Here is a 21,547-nt window from a genome sequence, read left to right as displayed (position 1 = left end):
TGATAGTGTTGTGTGTCCACTAGTCGCAGATTCCGTCTGTGAAGTTAAAACCGATCTTAAAATAACAGCTGGTTAACAGTGTATACGGTTTGTATACTACGTTCTACTTGATCTGTGGCGTCAATCGAAGTGACAGTATTATCGACATATTGTAGATAACTTTGACCGGTTTAACCAACACAGTTTAGTTGACCGTAGGAGCTTTTAGCTAAAATGCCGGATAAGGGAAGTGACTATCAGCTGACGATCGACGAAGATGGCACGAAGAAGTCGGGGATGTACCTCAGTTCAACCGCGATTGCGGCTGCCGTTCTAGCTGTGTTAACTTTATGTATCGGAGTCGGACTTCTGTGTTACTACATTCCTGATCGTAGTTGTGAGGACGAGGCCACTATTCCACCGGTTGTTGTGACGGACCCAGCACCAACAGGACAACTAGGCACCCCAGCCCCACTCTGGGAAGGTCGTGTTCAAAGTAATGTACTTCCCGAGCATTACTTCGTTCATCTGAAAGTCTATCTGGATGAAGATGACGACGACAAACAATTCACCTTTGATGGAAAGTCTTACGCTGAATTCAGTTTTACTGAACCAACGAATGTTGTTAAAATTCACGTGAATAAACTAGACATTGATAAAGCTACTGTGATTTTATCCAAAAAAGTCGATGAAATCCTGACAGAGATGGAAATAACTGACTTAACCATAGATAAAGATTACCAGTTCTACGTAGTTGAATCTAAAACTGAGATGGAAGTAGGGGTAACATACCAACTTGCCATGGACTTTATCGGCTACTTGGAGGACGACTTGGCGGGCTTTTATCGTAGTTCGTACAAGACGAGTTCGGGCGACACAAGGTCAGTTGTATATTTGTTATAAATACTTGCAGACGGAGTACGTCTGGACTCGATCCTGACATACATAGACAAAACAGACAATATCACCGATTTGCTAGTTCTGCAATATTGGTTATAACTTATATACAATACAGTACTACAGTTGAGTGAGTATGTCATAATACTAACATATATACAATTGTAATGATGTGTCAATTTATTATGGCCGGTTTGACAGCCTACTAAAACATCGTACAACTTTATATACGCAAACGTCTGTCATGTTGTGAGCCATTTGTTTAGTTTGTACACAGTTCTAGTCTGTTTACGCTCTACTAGTGATCTGAGGTCTATATTCAGTTTAATCTCTCATACCACCAGTCCTGCTTACAGATGGTGCACGGGTCTAGATTACTGTCATAAGGGAGCCTTCAGTATTTACAGGGGGGGACCGAAGGAAATCACACATGGTCTGTTAAGAAAAACAAGACCCCTAATTCTCCATTCGTAAAAAGTGACCCTCCCCTTTGTCCCATTTTGCAAAACATGACCCTCCCCATAGCATTTGCATATACTGAACGTTAATCAATATTCCCATTATATGTACATACAAATTAAATGATTTTTTGACTCTGTATTAGAAAGCAATATTTGTACATAATTATAAAGTGACGAACAGTAAAAGACTGGCTGGTTACCTCATCATCATCATCATCATCATCATCATCATCATCATCATCATCATCATCATCATCATCATCATCATCATCATCATCATCATATTTTAACAACAACATTCACGGACAGTGTGAGTGATAAGGTGAGATGTAGACTGTCGACAGTCGCTCGCGCCTTTTTTTCCTCCGTTTTATCTAAACTCCGATCCGGCGCAACACTAGTCTAATCGCAAACTGATATCGAGGGCCTCAATATCAGTTTGCGATTATACTAGTGTTGCGCCGGATCGGAGTTAAGATAAAACGTAGGAAAAAAAGGCGCGAGCGACTGTCGACAGTCTAGGTGAGATGGCACACTCAACAAAATGCATTGCTTTATTAAACAATTTTCTTACAATATATGTATTTTTTTTTGTATTTTGGCATGTAAAATAGTCATAAAAATAAATGTTGAGTGCTCATCTCACTTTTACATCTCAAAACACACAAAACATATTGACAATAATTAAATCTTCAATTTGGTCACAAAACTACGGATTGTAAAACATTGTAATGCAAAATATGACCCTCCCCCAATAACAGGTTTGTAAAATGTGACCCCCCCCCCCGATTCCTCCGGCCCTCCCTCTTGTAAATACTGAAGGCTCCCTAACCCTCAACACTAGTCCTGCTTGCAGACGGTGGACGTGACTATCGACAGTCGTTCGTGCCTTTTTTGCTACATTTTATCCAAAACTTAAGTCGTCGCCTCGCTCCAATCCAGAGCAATACTAAACCGCGTACTGATCAGCGAGTGCCGGAGTACCTTCGGCACTTACAGTTCGTGCCTTCGGCAATCATCGCAGTTCCTTTCAGTACGCATTAGCATGTACGTGCTACGGAGTGAGGCGATGACTTTGTTTTAGATGAAACGTCGCAAAAAAAGGCACGAACGACTGTCGACAGTCTAACGGTGCACTGGTCTAGATTACTGTCATAACCATCAGGAAGGGACGACTTACTCCGTATGCAAGCAGGGCTATCATACCTAGAGTTTTAATGGGAAAATACTTTTAACAGCCGTAAACGGAAAATACCGTCAGTGCTGCAACAAATGGAAAATACAGTCAGCGCCGTAACTTAACGCAAAATACCGTCAACGCCGTAATAAACGGAAAATACCGTGGGTATCTAAGAAACGGAAAACACCGCCAACGCCGTTTCTGCTCTGGTCAAGACAGTTTGTCTAAAATGACTTTTTTTTTTTAATTCTCAATAAATCCGTCCCCCAGTCTACTATTTATGGCAGTTAACGTTCTCTTTATTTAGGTAGAGCAAGTGCAGGGTTCTCCACGATTTGGAAAGATAAAGGGACGACATAATTTGCATATTGATTTGCATATAATTAGCATATTTTTCAGATCATAATATTAGAGAGTGAAAAATGTTTTCAACATCAAAAAGGCCTACAATCAATTAAATTCCTATTTTGTCCATTCAGCAAACTAGAAAACACAGAAATGTGTTCAGATCAACAATTTTTAAACCTTTAACATAATTCACAATGTAAAAAATTCAGGAAGGAGATTGACAGTTACACAGCTTTGACGACATTGGCAAGCACACTTCACGTGCTACACATTGCATGCAACTATAGGCTAGCTGTCAGATACGATTTATTACAATGTAGTTTTGGGTTGCCGCCTCTCTATAGTTTGTGGTCTGAGTTTTCGCCTTGTAAAACGTTCAGTGCGCATATGGATGACAAACATGGCCATCGTATCGTGCTACGGCAATCGCGATTCACATCCAAACATAAACATTTAGGACAGTAATTCTAACAAGGAACCGTACAAGAGTAGTTATTCTTTAAGACTAAGTATAATATTCATTGATACAATGCAACAATGGTCATGACATCACATGTGTACGAGTACGGGACCGGGACCGGGAAGGCTTGGAAAATCTGGGTTGATTTGTAACCGGCCACGGAAACTACAGACGTACTGTCTTGCTGTACTTGTACTACGGTATTACTGGGGAATCATTTAGGTTGTATACTGTTTTTGTTTCGACTACCATCGTTATTATCGAGGCCATACAAACTGAACTGTGTATGTGGGGATGTGGGGCAGATGTCATTTGCTTGTTCATGATTAGCTCTGTAGTTGTCTTCACTGAAGTAGGGAAGGTTATTTTTGTGTTTATCAGTGTTTGTACATGTATTGTAATATTGTATGTTGGGATGACGGATACACGTCATTCGACTATAGAGGTTTGTTATGAGATCAAATAATGTGTACATAAGCGGACTAACTCTATAATAGATAGGTTAGGTTAGAGTAAAGCCTCCCTAATATCATCCGTTGGTCACGTGGTTCAAATGACCGTTTAAAATAAACTAGATGTCATGGAGGTATCGTGTACATACTACATTAAGTGATATTGATTGATATTGATATTGAGAGAGAGAGAGAGAGAGAGAGACAGACAGACAGACAGACAGACAGACAGACAGACAGCGACAGTAGATCGAGAGACATGTCTAGACACACAGGCAGGCAGACAGACAGACAGACAGACAGACAGACACACACACACACACACAGACAGACAGACAGACAGAGTGGATGGGTGGGTGGGTGGGTGGGTGGGTGAGAGAGGGGGGTGGATGGAGGGAGATAGATAGAGAGAACCTAAGACACAGACAGACAGAGGTTTGAACTCACATGTAAATGAAGTGATGAAGTGTTCACACAAATAATCTGGAACATATACTCGTTGATGACTGTCCCTTAATTAATCGTTGAAGACAATCAATAAATTGCTAAAATTAAAATAAAATGTAAAATGTCTACTATTGTACATAATGACATCATTTTACACACTTTTGGCGTGTTTTTTTGTATATTGATGTACAAACACGGAATTGGTGATGCTATTACACGTTGTTTTTTCAAGAAGAAAAAAATGATTGTAAAGTTGGTCTATAAATTAAAACTGAAAAAATAACCATTTGTCATCGATGTGGCCATAACATTGTAAAGTGACAGTTATTTGGATTAACTGTTCAATAGATTGAGTGTAGTAGTGCCGATAACAAATTGAGTGCTTTACTAGATATTGGTTTCATTTGTGTCATGTGATAGTGTAGTATAGGTTTCATACATGGTGTTTTAGCCGTCAACGCTATGTAACAATAGAAGGTTGACGGGGTTAAGTTTCCCTGTAAAGAGATTCCCACTGAGACTACAAATTAGAACCGACTCAGTCGGAATGGTCGAAATGAAGTGTACATACGTACCAATAACTATCTAGGAAGGGATGGATTAGATTTCATCATTGCAAATATGCAGTTATGACATTACATACATACATACATACATACATACATACACATACACACATCCATACATCCATCCATACATACATACATACATACATACATACATACATACATACATACATACAGAATTGGCAAAAAGGTGTGTCAAACTATAGAAATCTGAAATGACTTTGTGATATCAATCTATTTATGTAGTGGAACAGGTGTTTGAAATGAAATTATTCAAATTTACACCATACACATACATACATACATACATACATACATACATACATACATACATACATACATACATACATACATACATACATACATACACACACACACACACACACACACACACACACACACACATACGTACATACATACACACGTACGTACGTAATAAATAAACAAAACATGCCCCTGTGGTATATTCGTCTATTGGTTGGTCTACATGCCCCTGTGTAACTGTAAGCTCCTATGCACCAGTGATTACACGTTCCGCTGCTTTCAATGGCGACCACGTTTACTTTGCTCTATCACAGTGTTTACATGACACGTTGTTCGCTATTTATAAATCATATTTAACATTCGTGGTGTTAAGGATAATTAATGTATGGTTCAATTTATTCCGTGAAATACGATATAAACAATTGCCATCGAAAGCTAGTGTAGTGTGTATATACAAATAGAGTTATAAGTAATACGTTACCTAAATCAGCAACCTGTGTTCCTTTACATAAATAAAGTGTTCTTCTATTGTTATAGAAATTTCACCCAACAGAAAAAAGTAATGTATACTTATAATGTTTATGAACAAATGTACCCTTAAATACGGTGTGTCACAAACGTAGAATACTTGGTGTAATGTTTATGAATAAATGTACCCCTAAATACGGTGTGTCACAAACGTAGAATACTTGGTGTAATGTAATAGTTCTTATATTATATCGACGCTTGATTTCAGTACGCAAACTAGAATTTTACAGAATCAGACTCTAGGGAGAGACGAGGTCGCATAAATATTAGTAAATACTCGCCTTCAATTAAAGCATTAGGTGTTTTAAAGAAACTGTACGAGTAATTCATCGATTGATATTTTTAGCACTTTTATTTTGAGCATTTAGTAGTGTGTGGTTTGTATAATCTTATTGTTGGAGCCTCTTACTGGAACCAATCCCGTTGATCATCCTTAGAAATAAATAAATAAATAAATAAATGTTTATTGTTAGTATTCAATGTTATGGTTTTAAGACAAAATCCAATATGGCCTCCACTGTGGAAAGTACGATTGTTTCACAAAGTTAGACCGGAAGTAGTGGAGAATGACTTTATTACGACAACGCTGCGTCGGAGCGTGGCCCCTGTGGTATATTTATGTATCAGTGGAGCTACATGCCCCTGTATGGTACGTGCCGACGGTTTAGTCACAGTTATTGTTTATTGGTTTGAACACGCCCCAAGTGTAATGTACTATATAGATTGTGTACATAGTGAATACCACATCAATCTTGATTGTTTGCCTATTGACTCAAAACACTGTAAAATCCCATCAAATATAACAGTCAGGGAGTTTTACGACATTCCAGGTTTGCAAACAATTACATGCAACCAATGTTTGTTTGTTTGTTTGATTGATTGATTGATTGATTGATTGATTGCTGATACCACAATACCTCGATAAGTCGATACCAATTACTTCTCTCTTTAATATTATGCAGGGGACACCAACAAGCTGGGGGGGGGGCACCAACAAACTGGGGGGGGGGCACCAACAAACTGGGGAGGGGGGGCACCAACAAACTGGGGGGGGGGGGCACCAACAAACTGGGGCCACTATCAAAGTGGCATTCTTGCAAGCCAGAAAACATATTTTTGCTGAAGGAACAAAATATGAGTTTCGGTTGGTACCGCATTAAACAGAGGCGTTGCAAAGTGTCAAAGGGGGAGGGAGGGAGGGGGAGGGAGAGAGGACAGACAAACAGACAGACAGACTACAGTCACTGTGACAGACAGTATGGAAGAGATATAGATCATCGCTGTGACAGTGTGACAGACAGTAGGGAGATATATCGAGTGACAATCTTAGCGATAAACAGTGTGACTTTTGAACTCATACCACCATACAGAATTCATTTGGTTTTAATTGGGTCATATCACCATACAGAATTCATTTGGTTTTAATTGGGTCATACCACCATACAGAATTCATTTGGTTTTAATTGGGTCATATCACCATACAGAATTCAATTGGTTTTAATTGGGTCATACCACCGTACAGAATTCATTTAGTTTTAATTGGGTCATACCACCATACATAATTCATTTGGTTTTAATTGGGTCATACCACCATACAGAAATCATTTGGTTTTAATTGGGTCATATCACCATACAGAATTCATTTGGTTTTAATTGGGTCATACCACCGTACAGAATTCATTTGGTTTTAATTGGGTCATACCACCATACATAATTCATTTGGTTTTAATTGGGTCATATCACCATACAGAATTCAATTGGTTTTAATTGGGTCATACCACCGTACAGAATTCATTTGGTTTTAATTGGGTCATACCACCATACAGAATTCATTTGGTTTTAATTGGGTCATACCACCATACAGAATTCATTTGGTTTTAATTGGGTCATATCACCATACAGAATTCAATTGGTTTTAATTGGGTCATACCACCGTACAGAATTCATTTGGTTTTAATTGGGTCATACCACCATACAGAATTCATTTGGTTTTAATTCGGTCATACCACCATACATAATTCATTTGGTTTTAATTGGGTCATACCATCATACAGAATTCATTTGGTTTTAATTGGGTCATACCACCGTACATAATTCATTTGGTTTCAATTGGGTCATACCACCGTACAGAATTCATTTGGTTTCAATTGGGTCATACCACCATACAGAATTCATTTGGTTTTAATTGGGTCATACCACCATACATAATTCATTTGGTTTTAATTGGGTCATACCACCATACAGAATTCATTTGGTTTTAATTGGGTCATACCACCATACATAATTCATTTGGTTTTAATTGGGTCATACCACCATACAGAATTCATTTGGTTTTAATTGGGTCATACCACCATACAGAATTCATTTGGTTTTAATTGGGTCATACCACCATACAGAATTCATTTGGTTTTAATTGGGTCATACCACCATACAGAATTCATTTGGTTTTAATTGGGTCATACCACCATACAGAATTCATTTGGTTTTAATTGGGTCATACCACCATACAGAATTCATTTGGTTTTAATTGGGTCATACCACCATACAGAATTCATTTGGTTTTAATTGGGTCATACCACCATACAGAATTCATTTGCAGTGTGACGTGTCTATTGTCTATTGGCTGTCTGTATATTCATTTCAAATTAGGCGCCATCAATTAAATTCTTTGCCGTTCGCACGCGTGTAGGTTCGTCGGTATATTTAGAAAAAGAAAACGTTTTGCTCAATTTGCGCGAAACTCTGTATTTCATACTATTGACTATTGACTATTGACTATTGACTATTGACTATTGACTATTGACTATTGACTATTGTAAATGGAAAGACCATTCAAATATCTTCAGAATAACTAAGCATATATCTAAATAAGTTGTTAAGACAATCATACTGTGACATTTCTATTGCACCAGTCTGGTAGATATAAGTACAGACAGAAAATGATTCAACAGAAAAGTGAATTTTTTCATGACATGCTAGCATTGTTTGTTTTTTAGCTCCCGTATGGGAGGTAATGTCGTGGCGATGTCTGTCTGTCTGTCTGTGTATGTGTGTGTGTGTATGTGTCTGTCTGTGTGTGTGTGTGTGTGAGTGTGTCTGTCTGTTTGTCTGTGCAGAAATTTTGTTCCACTGATATCTCAACAAGTACTGAAGCAAATGTTCTGCAATTTACTATGTGGTCTTGGCAGGCTGTAACTTAGCACTGATTAAACTTGCATATTTAATTAATGATAATTTGTATAATTAATGACACATATCAACAAACAAATCTTCCATGAAAAGTACTCGGTGCATAACAGACTCATCAATGACATCAGGGCATCTTACTATCGTCTGAGAATAGAAAACTCTGATCAGCAGAAATTATTCTCTGTTATCGATGACATGATTGGTGAGAAGTCGTCATCTGCCCAGACTCTGCCACATCATAGCGACTCCAAGTTCCTAGCTGACAAGTTTTTGGACTTTTTTCTGTGACAAAGTAGCTAAGTTCAGAGAGCGTTTAGATTCTGTGTCTTGGGTACCACCTTTTATTGATTGTGCACATTCTTTTACAGATTTTATTAGCGTTTCAGTATCCCACGTTTCTAAGTTGATTTTATCGTTGAATTCAAAATCCTGCAACCTTGATCCACTTCCAACTTCACTATTGAAAATGTGTTTTCCATATACATCATCTCGTATTACTGACATAATCAACAAGTCTTTCAGATCTGGTATTTTTCCACAGCGTCTCAAACATGCAATAGTTAAACCTTTGCTGAAAAAGACTGGATTAGATCCAGATCCATTGAAAAACTACCGCCCGGTATCAAACCTGTCATTCCTCAGTAAAGTCATTGAGAAGATTGTATTTCAACAATTGGATAACCATTTATCGAGCTCTCAGTTGTATTGCAAATTTCAATCAGCCTATCGAAAATTCCATAGCACAGAAACAGCTTTGTTAAAAGTGCAGAATGACGTCATGCTTTCGATAGATAAACATTCAGAAGTAATTTTCGCTCTTTTGGATTTGAGTGCTGCGTTTGATACATTGATCATACCATTCTATTGGAAAGGCTGGAGACTCGTTTTGATACCATTGATCATACCATTCTATTGGAAAGGCTGGAGACTCGTTTTGATACCATTGATCATACCATTCTATTGGAAAGGCTGGAGACTCGTTTTGATACCATTGATCATACCATTCTATTGGAAAGGCTGGAGACTCGTTTTGATACCATTGATCATACCATTCTATTGGAAAGGCTGGAGACTCGTTTTGATACCATTGATCATACCATTCTATTGGAAAGGCTGGAGACTCGTTTTGATACCATTGATCATACCATTCTATTGGAAAGGCTGGAGACTCGTTTTGATACCATTGATCATACCATTCTATTGGAAAGGCTGGAGTCTCGTTTTGATACCATTGATCATATCATTCTATTGGAAAGGCTGGAGACTCGTTTTGATACCATTGATCATACCATTCTATTGGAAAGGCTGGATACTCATTTTGATACCATTGATCATACCATTCTATTGGAAAGGCTGGAGACTCGTTTTGGCATCAAAGGACTAGCGCTGAAATGGTTTGCGTCATACTTGAAAGGAAGGACTCAAGAGTGTTATGATAGATGGAGTTTCATCAGAACCACGTGAACTTTTATATGGAGTTCCACAAGGCAGAGTTTTGAGCCCAATACTGTTCACATTGTATTGCGCTCCCCTTGAGGACATCATGGAAAAATACTCGCTCAGTTTCATGGTGTACGCTGACGACACGGAAGTATATCTAACCTATAAAAGAACCGAACACTCTAAATTACAGATCGAGGCATGTACGTGTAGATGAGATTCGTGAATGGATGGTCTCGAATAAACAGTAAAACAGAACTGATTCATTTGCACTCAAATTTCAGACCTTACACACCTTTATTGGAACTCCGCGTTGGGTTGGATCAAATTGTACCATCTGCCGTAGTGAGGAATCTTGGGTTTTATTTTGACAATGTTGTTTTATCACATAGTCAAGTTTCACAAGTCTGCAAGTCAGCTTCGTTTATTTTAAGTCGCATTGGTCGCATCCGTAATGTTTTAGATCGCACAACTACTGAAAGACTGATTCACGTTTTCTTAACATCATGTCTTGACTATTGTAATAGCCTGTATATCCATCTTCCTGACTATCTTATTAACCGCTTACAACGTATACAGAACTCTGCCGCCCGTTTGGTCACTCGCGCTAGGAAATACGAACACATAACGCCTGTCCTCCAAGATTTACACTGGCTCCCTGTCGTCTACCGAATTGAGTTTAAGGTTCTTATGCTCACATACAAATGTCTTCATGGTCAAGCACCAACTTGTGTTATATGTCGACGGATCTTCTCACTGTCGCCAGGCCAGAAAGATTAACACTTTCTGCAGTCACGACGAAACTTTTCGAACCGCGCTATGTCCTGGAGCATTATGGCAAACGCGCTTTTTCAGTCGCTGCTCCCAGGCTGTGGAACTCTCTGGATTCGAATATTCGCAGTTTTATTAAACCGTTTTTATAGTTTATTATTTTTATTCTCCAATCATATAATGCGTATTTTTTATCATGTGAAGCGCATTGAGATTTTTATGCAATTATGTAATGCACTATATAAGAAATAGATTATTATTATTACATAGTGAAGCCCTTTTAATAGTAGGCACCCAGTCAGGCCTAATTAGTCTTTGTATCTCATTTGATCTCGAGGCAGACTTTGGACTTGAAGGACATGACACCATGTGTGTGTGTAGATCCAGCGAGCAGTCAACTACTTATTATACCCTTTATCTGTCATAATGTTGACACATTGTTTGACATGTACGGGATTAGCAGTCAACTACTTATTTTATTACATTACTCTTACAGGTTTTTTTTACATCCTAAACATTGATGTTTCATTTTCAAAGATATCGGAAAGGGATACAATTAAATTTAGTGGTGTCAACTAATTGCTACTTTGCATAATTAATCAACTTTGACAAATAGGGCATAGACCAAGAAAGACTGCACCAAATTGATGAACCTTGCCACAAATATTGACCGAGCAAAGAAATGAGCGTATCAATTCAATTGATAATTTGCATATTTGATGAACTTTTGCAATAAGAGATGTACAGCCAGGACTGTACTGAATTCAAGTGAACTTACTACAGATATTGATAACACAAAGGTACGACAGTACAGAAAGACATTTCAAAGTCTCAGCAAGCACATTAACAAAACATTTCCCCTCATACGGGGTTCTGTGTTTTTTTCGTTGACTGTCTGTCTGTCTGTCTGTCTGTCTGACTGTCTGGTAGGTTTCGGGGAAGTTCATGGATGGCAAACAAAATATTTATATGTAGTTAATGGAGCCTTACAGTAGAATTGTACTCTACGACCTATCCGTGGAAATTTAAGTTCCAATAACTCCAACACTGCTAGGTGATTGTAAGTAGAGGCCTACATTTATTAACAAATAGAATCGGTGGTGTCATCTTACAGATGACCACTTCTGCCGCTAAGTGCTTGATGTGAACACACTTAAATTTAGTAGCAAACTGCTGCATTTTATCGATCACTATTAACACTTAGAAGATGGTTATAGAAGTGGTAGTGATATCTTTATCCACTTAAGTGGTCAGTGATATCTTTAAGTGGTAGTGATATCTTGAACGCCATAGGTGGTCGCTTGAATGCATTCTTATTCATTCACTATATGTTTGGCAATATTCAAGGCATCTTATGATGACGTCAGAACTGTATGAGTTTTACTAAATAGTTCAAACGAGTGAAATATTTAAAGTAACACAAACTGAGTTGATAAGTTTTTCACTCTAGTGAAACCTTGATTCCCAATGTCAATGCAATTCTATACCATTACAATGATTGTTAGAACAGTTGATTCTATACCATTACAATGATTGTTAGAACAGTTGATTCTATACCATTACAATGATTGTTAAAACAGTGGATTCTATACCATTACAATGATTGTTAGAACAGTTGATTCTATACCATTACAATGATTGTTAGAACAGTTGATTCTATACCATTACAATGATTGTTAGAACAGTGGATTCTATACCATTACAATGATTGTTAGAACAGTTGATTCTATACCATTACAATGATTGTTAGAACAGTTGATTCTATACCATTACAATGATTGTTAGAACAGTTGATTCTATACCATTACAATGATTGTTAGAACAGTTGATTCTATACCATTACAATGATTGTTAGAACAGTTGATTCTATACCATTACAATGATTGTTAAAACAGTTGATTCTATACCATTACAATGATTGTTAGAACAGTTGATTCTATACCATTACAATGATTGTTAGAACAGTTGATTCTATACCATTACAATGATTGTTAGAACAGTTGATTCTATACCATTACAATGATTGTTAAAACAGTTGATTCTATACCATTACAATGATTGTTAGAACAGTTGATTCTATACCATTACAATGATTGTTAAAACAGTTGATTCTATACCATTACAATGATTGTTAGAACAGTTGATTCTATACCATTACAATGATTGTTAAAACAGTTGATTCTATACCATTACAATGATTGTTAGAACAGTTGATTCTATACCATTACAATGATTGTTAAAACAGTTGATTCTATACCATTACAATGATTGTTAGAACAGTTGATTCTATACCATTACAATGATTGTTAAAACAGTTGATTCTATACCATTACAATGATTGTTAAAACAGTTGATTCTATATCATTACAATGATTGTTAGAACAGTTGATTCTATACCATTACAATGATTGTTAGAACAGTTGATTCTATACCATTACAATGATTGTTAGAACAGTTGATTCTATACCATTACAATGATTGTTAGAACAGTTGATTCTATACCATTACAATGATTGTTAGAACAGTTGATTCTATACCATTACAATGATTGTTAGAACAGTTGATTCTATACCATTACAATGATTGTTAGAACAGTTGATTCTATACCATTACAATGATTGTTAAAACAGTTGATTCTATACCATTACAATGATTGTTAGAACAGTTGATTCTATACCATTACAATGATTGTTAGAACAGTTGATTCTATACCATTACAATGATTGTTAAAACAGTTGATTCTATACCATTACAATGATTGTTAGAACAGTTGATTCTATACCATTACAATGATTGTTAAAACAGTTGATTCTATACCATTACAATGATTGTTAGAACAGTTGATTCTATACCATTACAATGATTGTTAAAACAGTTGATTCTATACCATTACAATGATTGTTAGAACAGTTGATTCTATACCATTACAATGATTGTTAAAACAGTTGATTCTATACCATTACAATGATTGTTAAAACAGTTGATTCTATACCATTACAATGATTGTTAGAACAGTTGATTCTATATCATTACAATGATTGTTAAAACAGTTGATTCTATACCATTACAATGATTGTTAAAACAGTTGATTCTATACCATTACAATGATTGTTAAAACAGTTGATTCTATACCATTACAATGATTGTTAGAACAGTTGATTCTATACCATTACAATGATTGTTAGAACAGTTGATTCTATATCATTACAATGATTGTTAGAACAGTTGATTCTATACCATTACAATGATTGTTAGAACAGTTGATTCTATACCATTACAATGATTGTTAGAACAGTTGATTCTATACCATTACAATGATTGTTAAAACAGTTGATTCTATACCATTACAATGATTGTTAGAACAGTTGATTCTATACCATTACAATGATTGTTAGAACAGTTGATTCTATACCATTACAATGATTGTTAGAACAGTTGATTCTATACCATTACAATGATTGTTAAAACAGTTGATTCTATACCATTACAATGATTGTTAGAACAGTTGATTCTATATCATTACAATGATTGTTAGAACAGTTGATTCTATATCATTACAATGATTGTTAGAACAGTTGATTCTATACCATTACAATGATTGTTAGAACAGTTGATTCTATACCATTACAATGATTGTTAGAACAGTTGATTCTATACCATTACAATGATTGTTAGAACAGTTGATTCTATACCATTACAATGATTGTTAGAACAGTTGATTCTATACCATTACAATGATTGTTAAAACAGTTGATTCTATACCATTACAATGATTGTTAGAACAGTTGATTCTATACCATTACAATGATTGTTAGAACAGTTGATTCTATACCATTACAATGATTGTTAGAACAGTTGATTCTATACCATTACAATGATTGTTAGAACAGTTGATTCTATACCATTACAATGATTGTTAGAACAGTTGATTCTATACCATTACAATGATTGTTAGAACAGTTGATTCTATACCATTACAATGATTGTTAGAACAGTTGATTCTATACCATTACAATGATTGTTAGAACAGTTGATTCTATACCATTACAATGATTGTTAGAACAGTTGATTCTATACCATTACAATGATTGTTAGAACAGTTGATTCTATACCATTACAATGATTGTTAGAACAGTTGATTCTATACCATTACAATGATTGTTAAAACAGTTGATTCTATACCATTACAATGATTGTTAGAACAGTTGATTCTATACCATTACAATGATTGTTAAAACAGTTGATTCTATACCATTACAATGATTGTTAGAACAGTTGATTCTATACCATTACAATGATTGTTAAAACAGTTGATTCTATACCATTACAATGATTGTTAGAACAGTTGATTCTATACCATTACAATGATTGTTAAAACAGTTGATTCTATACCATTACAATGATTGTTAAAACAGTTGATTCTATACCATTACAATGATTGTTAGAACAGTTGATTCTATATCATTACAATGATTGTTAAAACAGTTGATTCTATACCATTACAATGATTGTTAGAACAGTTGATTCTATATCATTACAATGATTGTTAAAACAGTTGATTCTATACCATTACAATGATTGTTAGAACAGTTGATTCTATATCATTACAATGATTGTTAGAACAGTTGATTCTATACCATTACAATGATTGTTAGAACAGTTGATTCTATACCATTACAATGATTGTTAGAACAGTTGATTCTATATCATTACAATGATTGTTAGAACAGTTGATTCTATACCATTACAATGATTGTTAGAACAGTTGATTCTATACCATTACAATGATTGTTAGAACAGTTGATTCTATACCATTACAATGATTGTTAGAACAGTTGATTCTATACCATTACAATGATTGTTAGAACAGTTGATTCTATACCATTACAATGATTGTTAAAACAGTTGATTCTATACCATTACAATGATTGTTAGAACAGTTGATTCTATACCATTACAATGATTGTTAAAACAGTTGATTCTATACCATTACAATGATTGTTAAAACAGTTGATTCTATACCATTACAATGATTGTTAGAACAGTTGATTCTATACCATTACAATGATTGTTAGAACAGTTGATTCTATACCATTACAATGATTGTTAGAACAGTTGATTCTATACCATTACAATGATTGTTAGAACAGTTGATTCTATACCATTACAATGATTGTTAGAACAGTTGATTCTATACCATTACAATGATTGTTAGAACAGTTGATTCTATACCATTACAATGATTGCTAAAACAGTTGATTCTATACCATTACAATGATTGTTAGAACAGTTGATTCTATACCATTACAATGATTGTTAGAACAGTTGATTCTATACCATTACAATGATTGTTAAAACAGTTGATTCTATACCATTACAATGATTGTTAGAACAGTTGATTCTATACCATTACAATGATTGTTAAAACAGTTGATTCTATACCATTACAATGATTGTTAGAACAGTTGATTCTATACCATTACAATGATTGTTAAAACAGTTGATTCTATACCATTACAATGATTGTTAGAACAGTTGATTCTATACCATTACAATGATTGTTAAAACAGTTGATTCTATACCATTACAATGATTGTTAAAACAGTTGATTCTATACCATTACAATGATTGTTAGAACAGTTGATTCTATATCATTACAATGATTGTTAAAACAGTTGATTCTATACCATTACAATGATTGTTAAAACAGTTGATTCTATACCATTACAATGATTGTTAAAACAGTTGATTCTATACCATTACAATGATTGTTAGAACAGTTGATTCTATACCATTACAATGATTGTTAGAACAGTTGATTCTATATCATTACAATGATTGTTAGAACAGTTGATTCTATACCATTACAATGATTGTTAGAACAGTTGATTCTATACCATTACAATGATTGTTAGAACAGTTGATTCTATACCATTACAATGATTGTTAGAACAGTTGATTCTATACCATTACAATGATTGTTAAAACAGTTGATTCTATACCATTACAATGATTGTTAGAACAGTTGATTCTATACCATTACAATGATTGTTAGAACAGTTGATTCTATACCATTACAATGATTGTTAGAACAGTTGATTCTATACCATTACAATGATTGTTAGAACAGTTGATTCTATACCATTACAATGATTGTTAAAACAGTTGATTCTATACCATTACAATGATTGTTAGAACAGTTGATTCTATACCATTACAATGATTGTTAAAACAGTTGATTCTATACCATTACAATGATTGTTAAAACAGTTGATTCTATACCATTACAATGATTGTTAGAACAGTTGATTCTATACCATTACAATGATTGTTAGAACAGTTGATTCTATACCATTACAATGATTGTTAGAACAGTTGATTCTATACCATTACAATGATTGTTAGAACAGTTGATTCTATACCATTACAATGATTGTTAGAACAGTTGATTCTATACCATTACAATGATTGTTAGAACAGTTGATTCTATACCATTACAATGATTGTTAGAACAGTTGATTCTATACCATTACAATGATTGTTAAAACAGTTGATTCTATACCATTACAATGATTGTTAGAACAGTTGATTCTATACCATTACAATGATTGTTAGAACAGTTGATTCTATACCATTACAATGATTGTTAAAACAGTTGATTCTATACCATTACAATGATTGTTAGAACAGTTGATTCTATACCATTACAATGATTGTTAAAACAGTTGATTCTATACCATTACAATGATTGTTAGAACAGTTGATTCTATACCATTACAATGATTGTTAAAACAGTTGATTCTATACCATTACAATGATTGTTAGAACAGTTGATTCTATACCATTACAATGATTGTTAAAACAGTTGATTCTATACCATTACAATGATTGTTAAAACAGTTGATTCTATACCATTACAGTGATTGTTAGAACAGTTGATTCTATATCATTACAATGATTGTTAAAACAGTTGATTCTATACCATTACAATGATTGTTAAAACAGTTGATTCTATACCATTACAATGATTGTTAAAACAGTTGATTCTATACCATTACAATGATTGTTAGAACAGTTGATTCTATACCATTACAATGATTGTTAGAACAGTTGATTCTATATCATTATAATGATTGTTAGAACAGTTGATTCTATACCATTACAATGATTGTTAGAACAGTTGATTCTATACCATTACAATGATTGTTAGAACAGTTGATTCTATACCATTACAATGATTGTTAAAACAGTTGATTCTATACCATTACAATGATTGTTAGAACAGTTGATTCTATACCATTACAATGATTGTTAGAACAGTTGATTCTATACCATTACAATGATTGTTAGAACAGTTGATTCTATACCATTACAATGATTGTTAAAACAGTTCATTCTATACCATTACAATGATTGTTAAAACAGTTCATTCTATACCATTACAATGATTGTTAGAACAGTTGATTCTATATCATTACAATGATTGTTAGAACAGTTGATTCTATATCATTACAATGATTGTTAGAACAGTTGATTCTATACCATTACAATGATTGTTAGAACAGTTGATTCTATACCATTACAATGATTGTTAGAACAGTTGATTCTATACCATTACAATGATTGTTAGAACAGTTGATTCTATACCATTACAATGATTGTTAGAACAGTTGATTCTATACCATTACAATGATTGTTAAAACAGTTGATTCTATACCATTACAATGATTGTTAGAACAGTTGATTCTATACCATTACAATGATTGTTAAAACAGTTGATTCTATACCATTACAATGATTGTTAAAACAGTTGATTCTATACCATTACAATGATTGTTAGAACAGTTGATTCTATACCATTACAATGATTGTTAGAACAGTTGATTCTATACCATTACAATGATTGTTAGAACAGTTGATTCTATACCATTACAATGATTGTTAGAACAGTTGATTCTATACCATTACAATGATTGTTAGAACAGTTGATTCTATACCATTACAATGATTGTTAGAACAGTTGATTCTATACCATTACAATGATTGTTAGAACAGTTGATTCTATACCATTACAATGATTGTTAAAACAGTTGATTCTATACCATTACAATGATTGTTAGAACAGTTGATTCTATACCATTACAATGATTGTTAGAACAGTTGATTCTATACCATTACAATGATTGTTAAAACAGTTGATTCTATACCATTACAATGATTGTTAGAACAGTTGATTCTATACCATTACAATGATTGTTAAAACAGTTGATTCTATACCATTACAATGATTGTTAGAACAGTTGATTCTATACCATTACAATGATTGTTAAAACAGTTGATTCTATACCATTACAATGATTGTTAGAACAGTTGATTCTATACCATTACAATGATTGTTAAAACAGTTGATTCTATACCATTACAATGATTGTTAAAACAGTTGATTCTATACCATTACAATGATTGTTAGAACAGTTGATTCTATATCTTTACAATGATTGTTAAAACAGTTGATTCTATACCATTACAATGATTGTTAAAACAGTTGATTCTATACCATTACAATGATTGTTAAAACAGTTGATTCTATACCATTACAATGATTGTTAGAACAGTTGATTCTATACCATTACAATGATTGTTAGAACAGTTGATTCTATATCATTACAATGATTGTTAGAACAGTTGATTCTATACCATTACAATGATTGTTAGAACAGTTGATTCTATACCATTACAATGATTGTTAGAACAGTTGATTCTATACCATTACAATGATTGTTAAAACAGTTGATTCTATACCATTACAATGATTGTTAGAACAGTTGATTCTATACCATTACAATGATTGTTAGAACAGTTGATTCTATACCATTACAATGATTGTTAGAACAGTTGATTCTATACCATTACAATGATTGTTAAAACAGTTCATTCTATACCATTACAATGATTGTTAAAACAGTTGATTCTATACCATTACAATGATTGTTAGAACAGTTGATTCTATACCATTACAATGATTGTTAGAACAGTTGATTCTATACCATTACAATGATTGTTAAAACAGTTGATTCTATACCATTACAATGATTGTTAGAACAGTTGATTCTATACCATTACAATGATTGTTAAAACAGTTGATTGTATACCATTACAATGATTGTTAGAACAGTTGATTCTATACCATTACAATGATTGTTAAAACAGTTGATTCTATACCATTACAATGATTGTTAGAACAGTTGATTCTATACCATTACAATGATTGTTAGAACAGTTGATGCTATACCATTACAATGATTGTTAGAACAGTTGATTCTATACCATTACAATGATTGTTAAAACAGTTGATTCTATACCATTACAATGATTGTTAAAACAGTTGATTCTATACCATTACAATGATTGTTAAAACAGTTGATTCTATACCATTACAATGATTGTTAAAACAGTTGATTCTATACCATTACAATGATTGTTAAAACAGTTGATTCTATACCATTACAATGATTGTTAAAACAGTTGATTCTATACCATTACAATGATTGTTAGAACAGTTGATTCTATATCATTACAATGATTGTTAGAACAGTTGATTCTATACCATTACAATGATTGTTAGAACAGTTGATTCTATACCATTACAATGATTGTTAGAACAGTTGATTCTATACCATTACAATGATTGTTAGAACAGTTGATTCTATACCATTACAATAATTGTTAGAACAGTTGATTCTATATCATTACAATGATTGTTAAAACAGTTGATTCTATACCATTACAATGATTGTTAGAACAGTTGATTCTATACCATTACAATGATTGTTAGAACAGTTGATGCTATACCATTACAATGATTGTTAGAACAGTTGATTCTATATCATTACAATGATTGTTAGAACAGTTGATGCTATACCATTACAATGATTGTTAGAACAGTTGATTCTATATCATTACAATGATTGTTAGAACAGTTGATTCTATACCATTACAATGATTGTTAGAACAGTTGATTCTATACCATTACAATGATTGTTAGAACAGTTGATTCTATACCATTACAATGATTGTTAAAACAGTTGATTCTATACCATTACAATGATTGTTAGAACAGTTGATTCTATACCATTACAATGATTGTTAAAACAGTAGATTCTATACCATTACAATGATTGTTAAAACAGTAGATTCTAGACTACTATTCCTAGGGATTTCATTGATATCTTTAACACATATAATCCATTACGTCATCAGGTCCTTTATAAATCATTATTATCTTAACACCCTAACACCAGGTTTGAGTTCAGTCAAGTGACGTCATCATGTCCTTTATAAGTTATTATCAAATTGAGTTCAGTCAAGTGACGTCATAAGGTTTGAGTTCAATCAATTGAAAATCAGGGTTAAAGTGGCACAAGCTGAGTCTATAAACCTTTTACTCAAGTGTAAACACTTGTCTCCATTAAATGATTATATTAATGTCGATGCATGATTTCAATCACATTAAATTTCCCTCTAACCTCTAGACTAATAGTCTAGTTCCTATACAGTATCGTTAC

The 21,547-nt window shown here is 33.7% G+C and overlaps 1 protein-coding gene across 1 annotated transcript in view; it reads left to right on the top strand.

Moving 5' to 3' along the window:
- Positions 1-213: 213 nt before the first annotated feature.
- LOC144449956 (aminopeptidase N-like) overlaps positions 214-21,547 on the top strand; it is a 103,807-nt gene continuing 82,473 nt past the window's right edge. The window contains exon 1 of the mRNA XM_078140521.1: positions 214-860. Within this exon, the coding sequence (XP_077996647.1) occupies positions 214-860 (647 nt within the window). The remainder of the gene's footprint in view (positions 861-21,547) is intronic.

This window comes from Glandiceps talaboti, chromosome 19 (assembly GCF_964340395.1).
Source record: "Glandiceps talaboti chromosome 19, keGlaTala1.1, whole genome shotgun sequence".
Classification (NCBI taxonomy): Eukaryota; Metazoa; Hemichordata; class Enteropneusta; family Spengelidae; genus Glandiceps; species Glandiceps talaboti.
The sequence above is the reverse complement of the archived record's forward strand: the minus strand, read 5'-3'. Positions and strand labels throughout refer to the sequence as shown.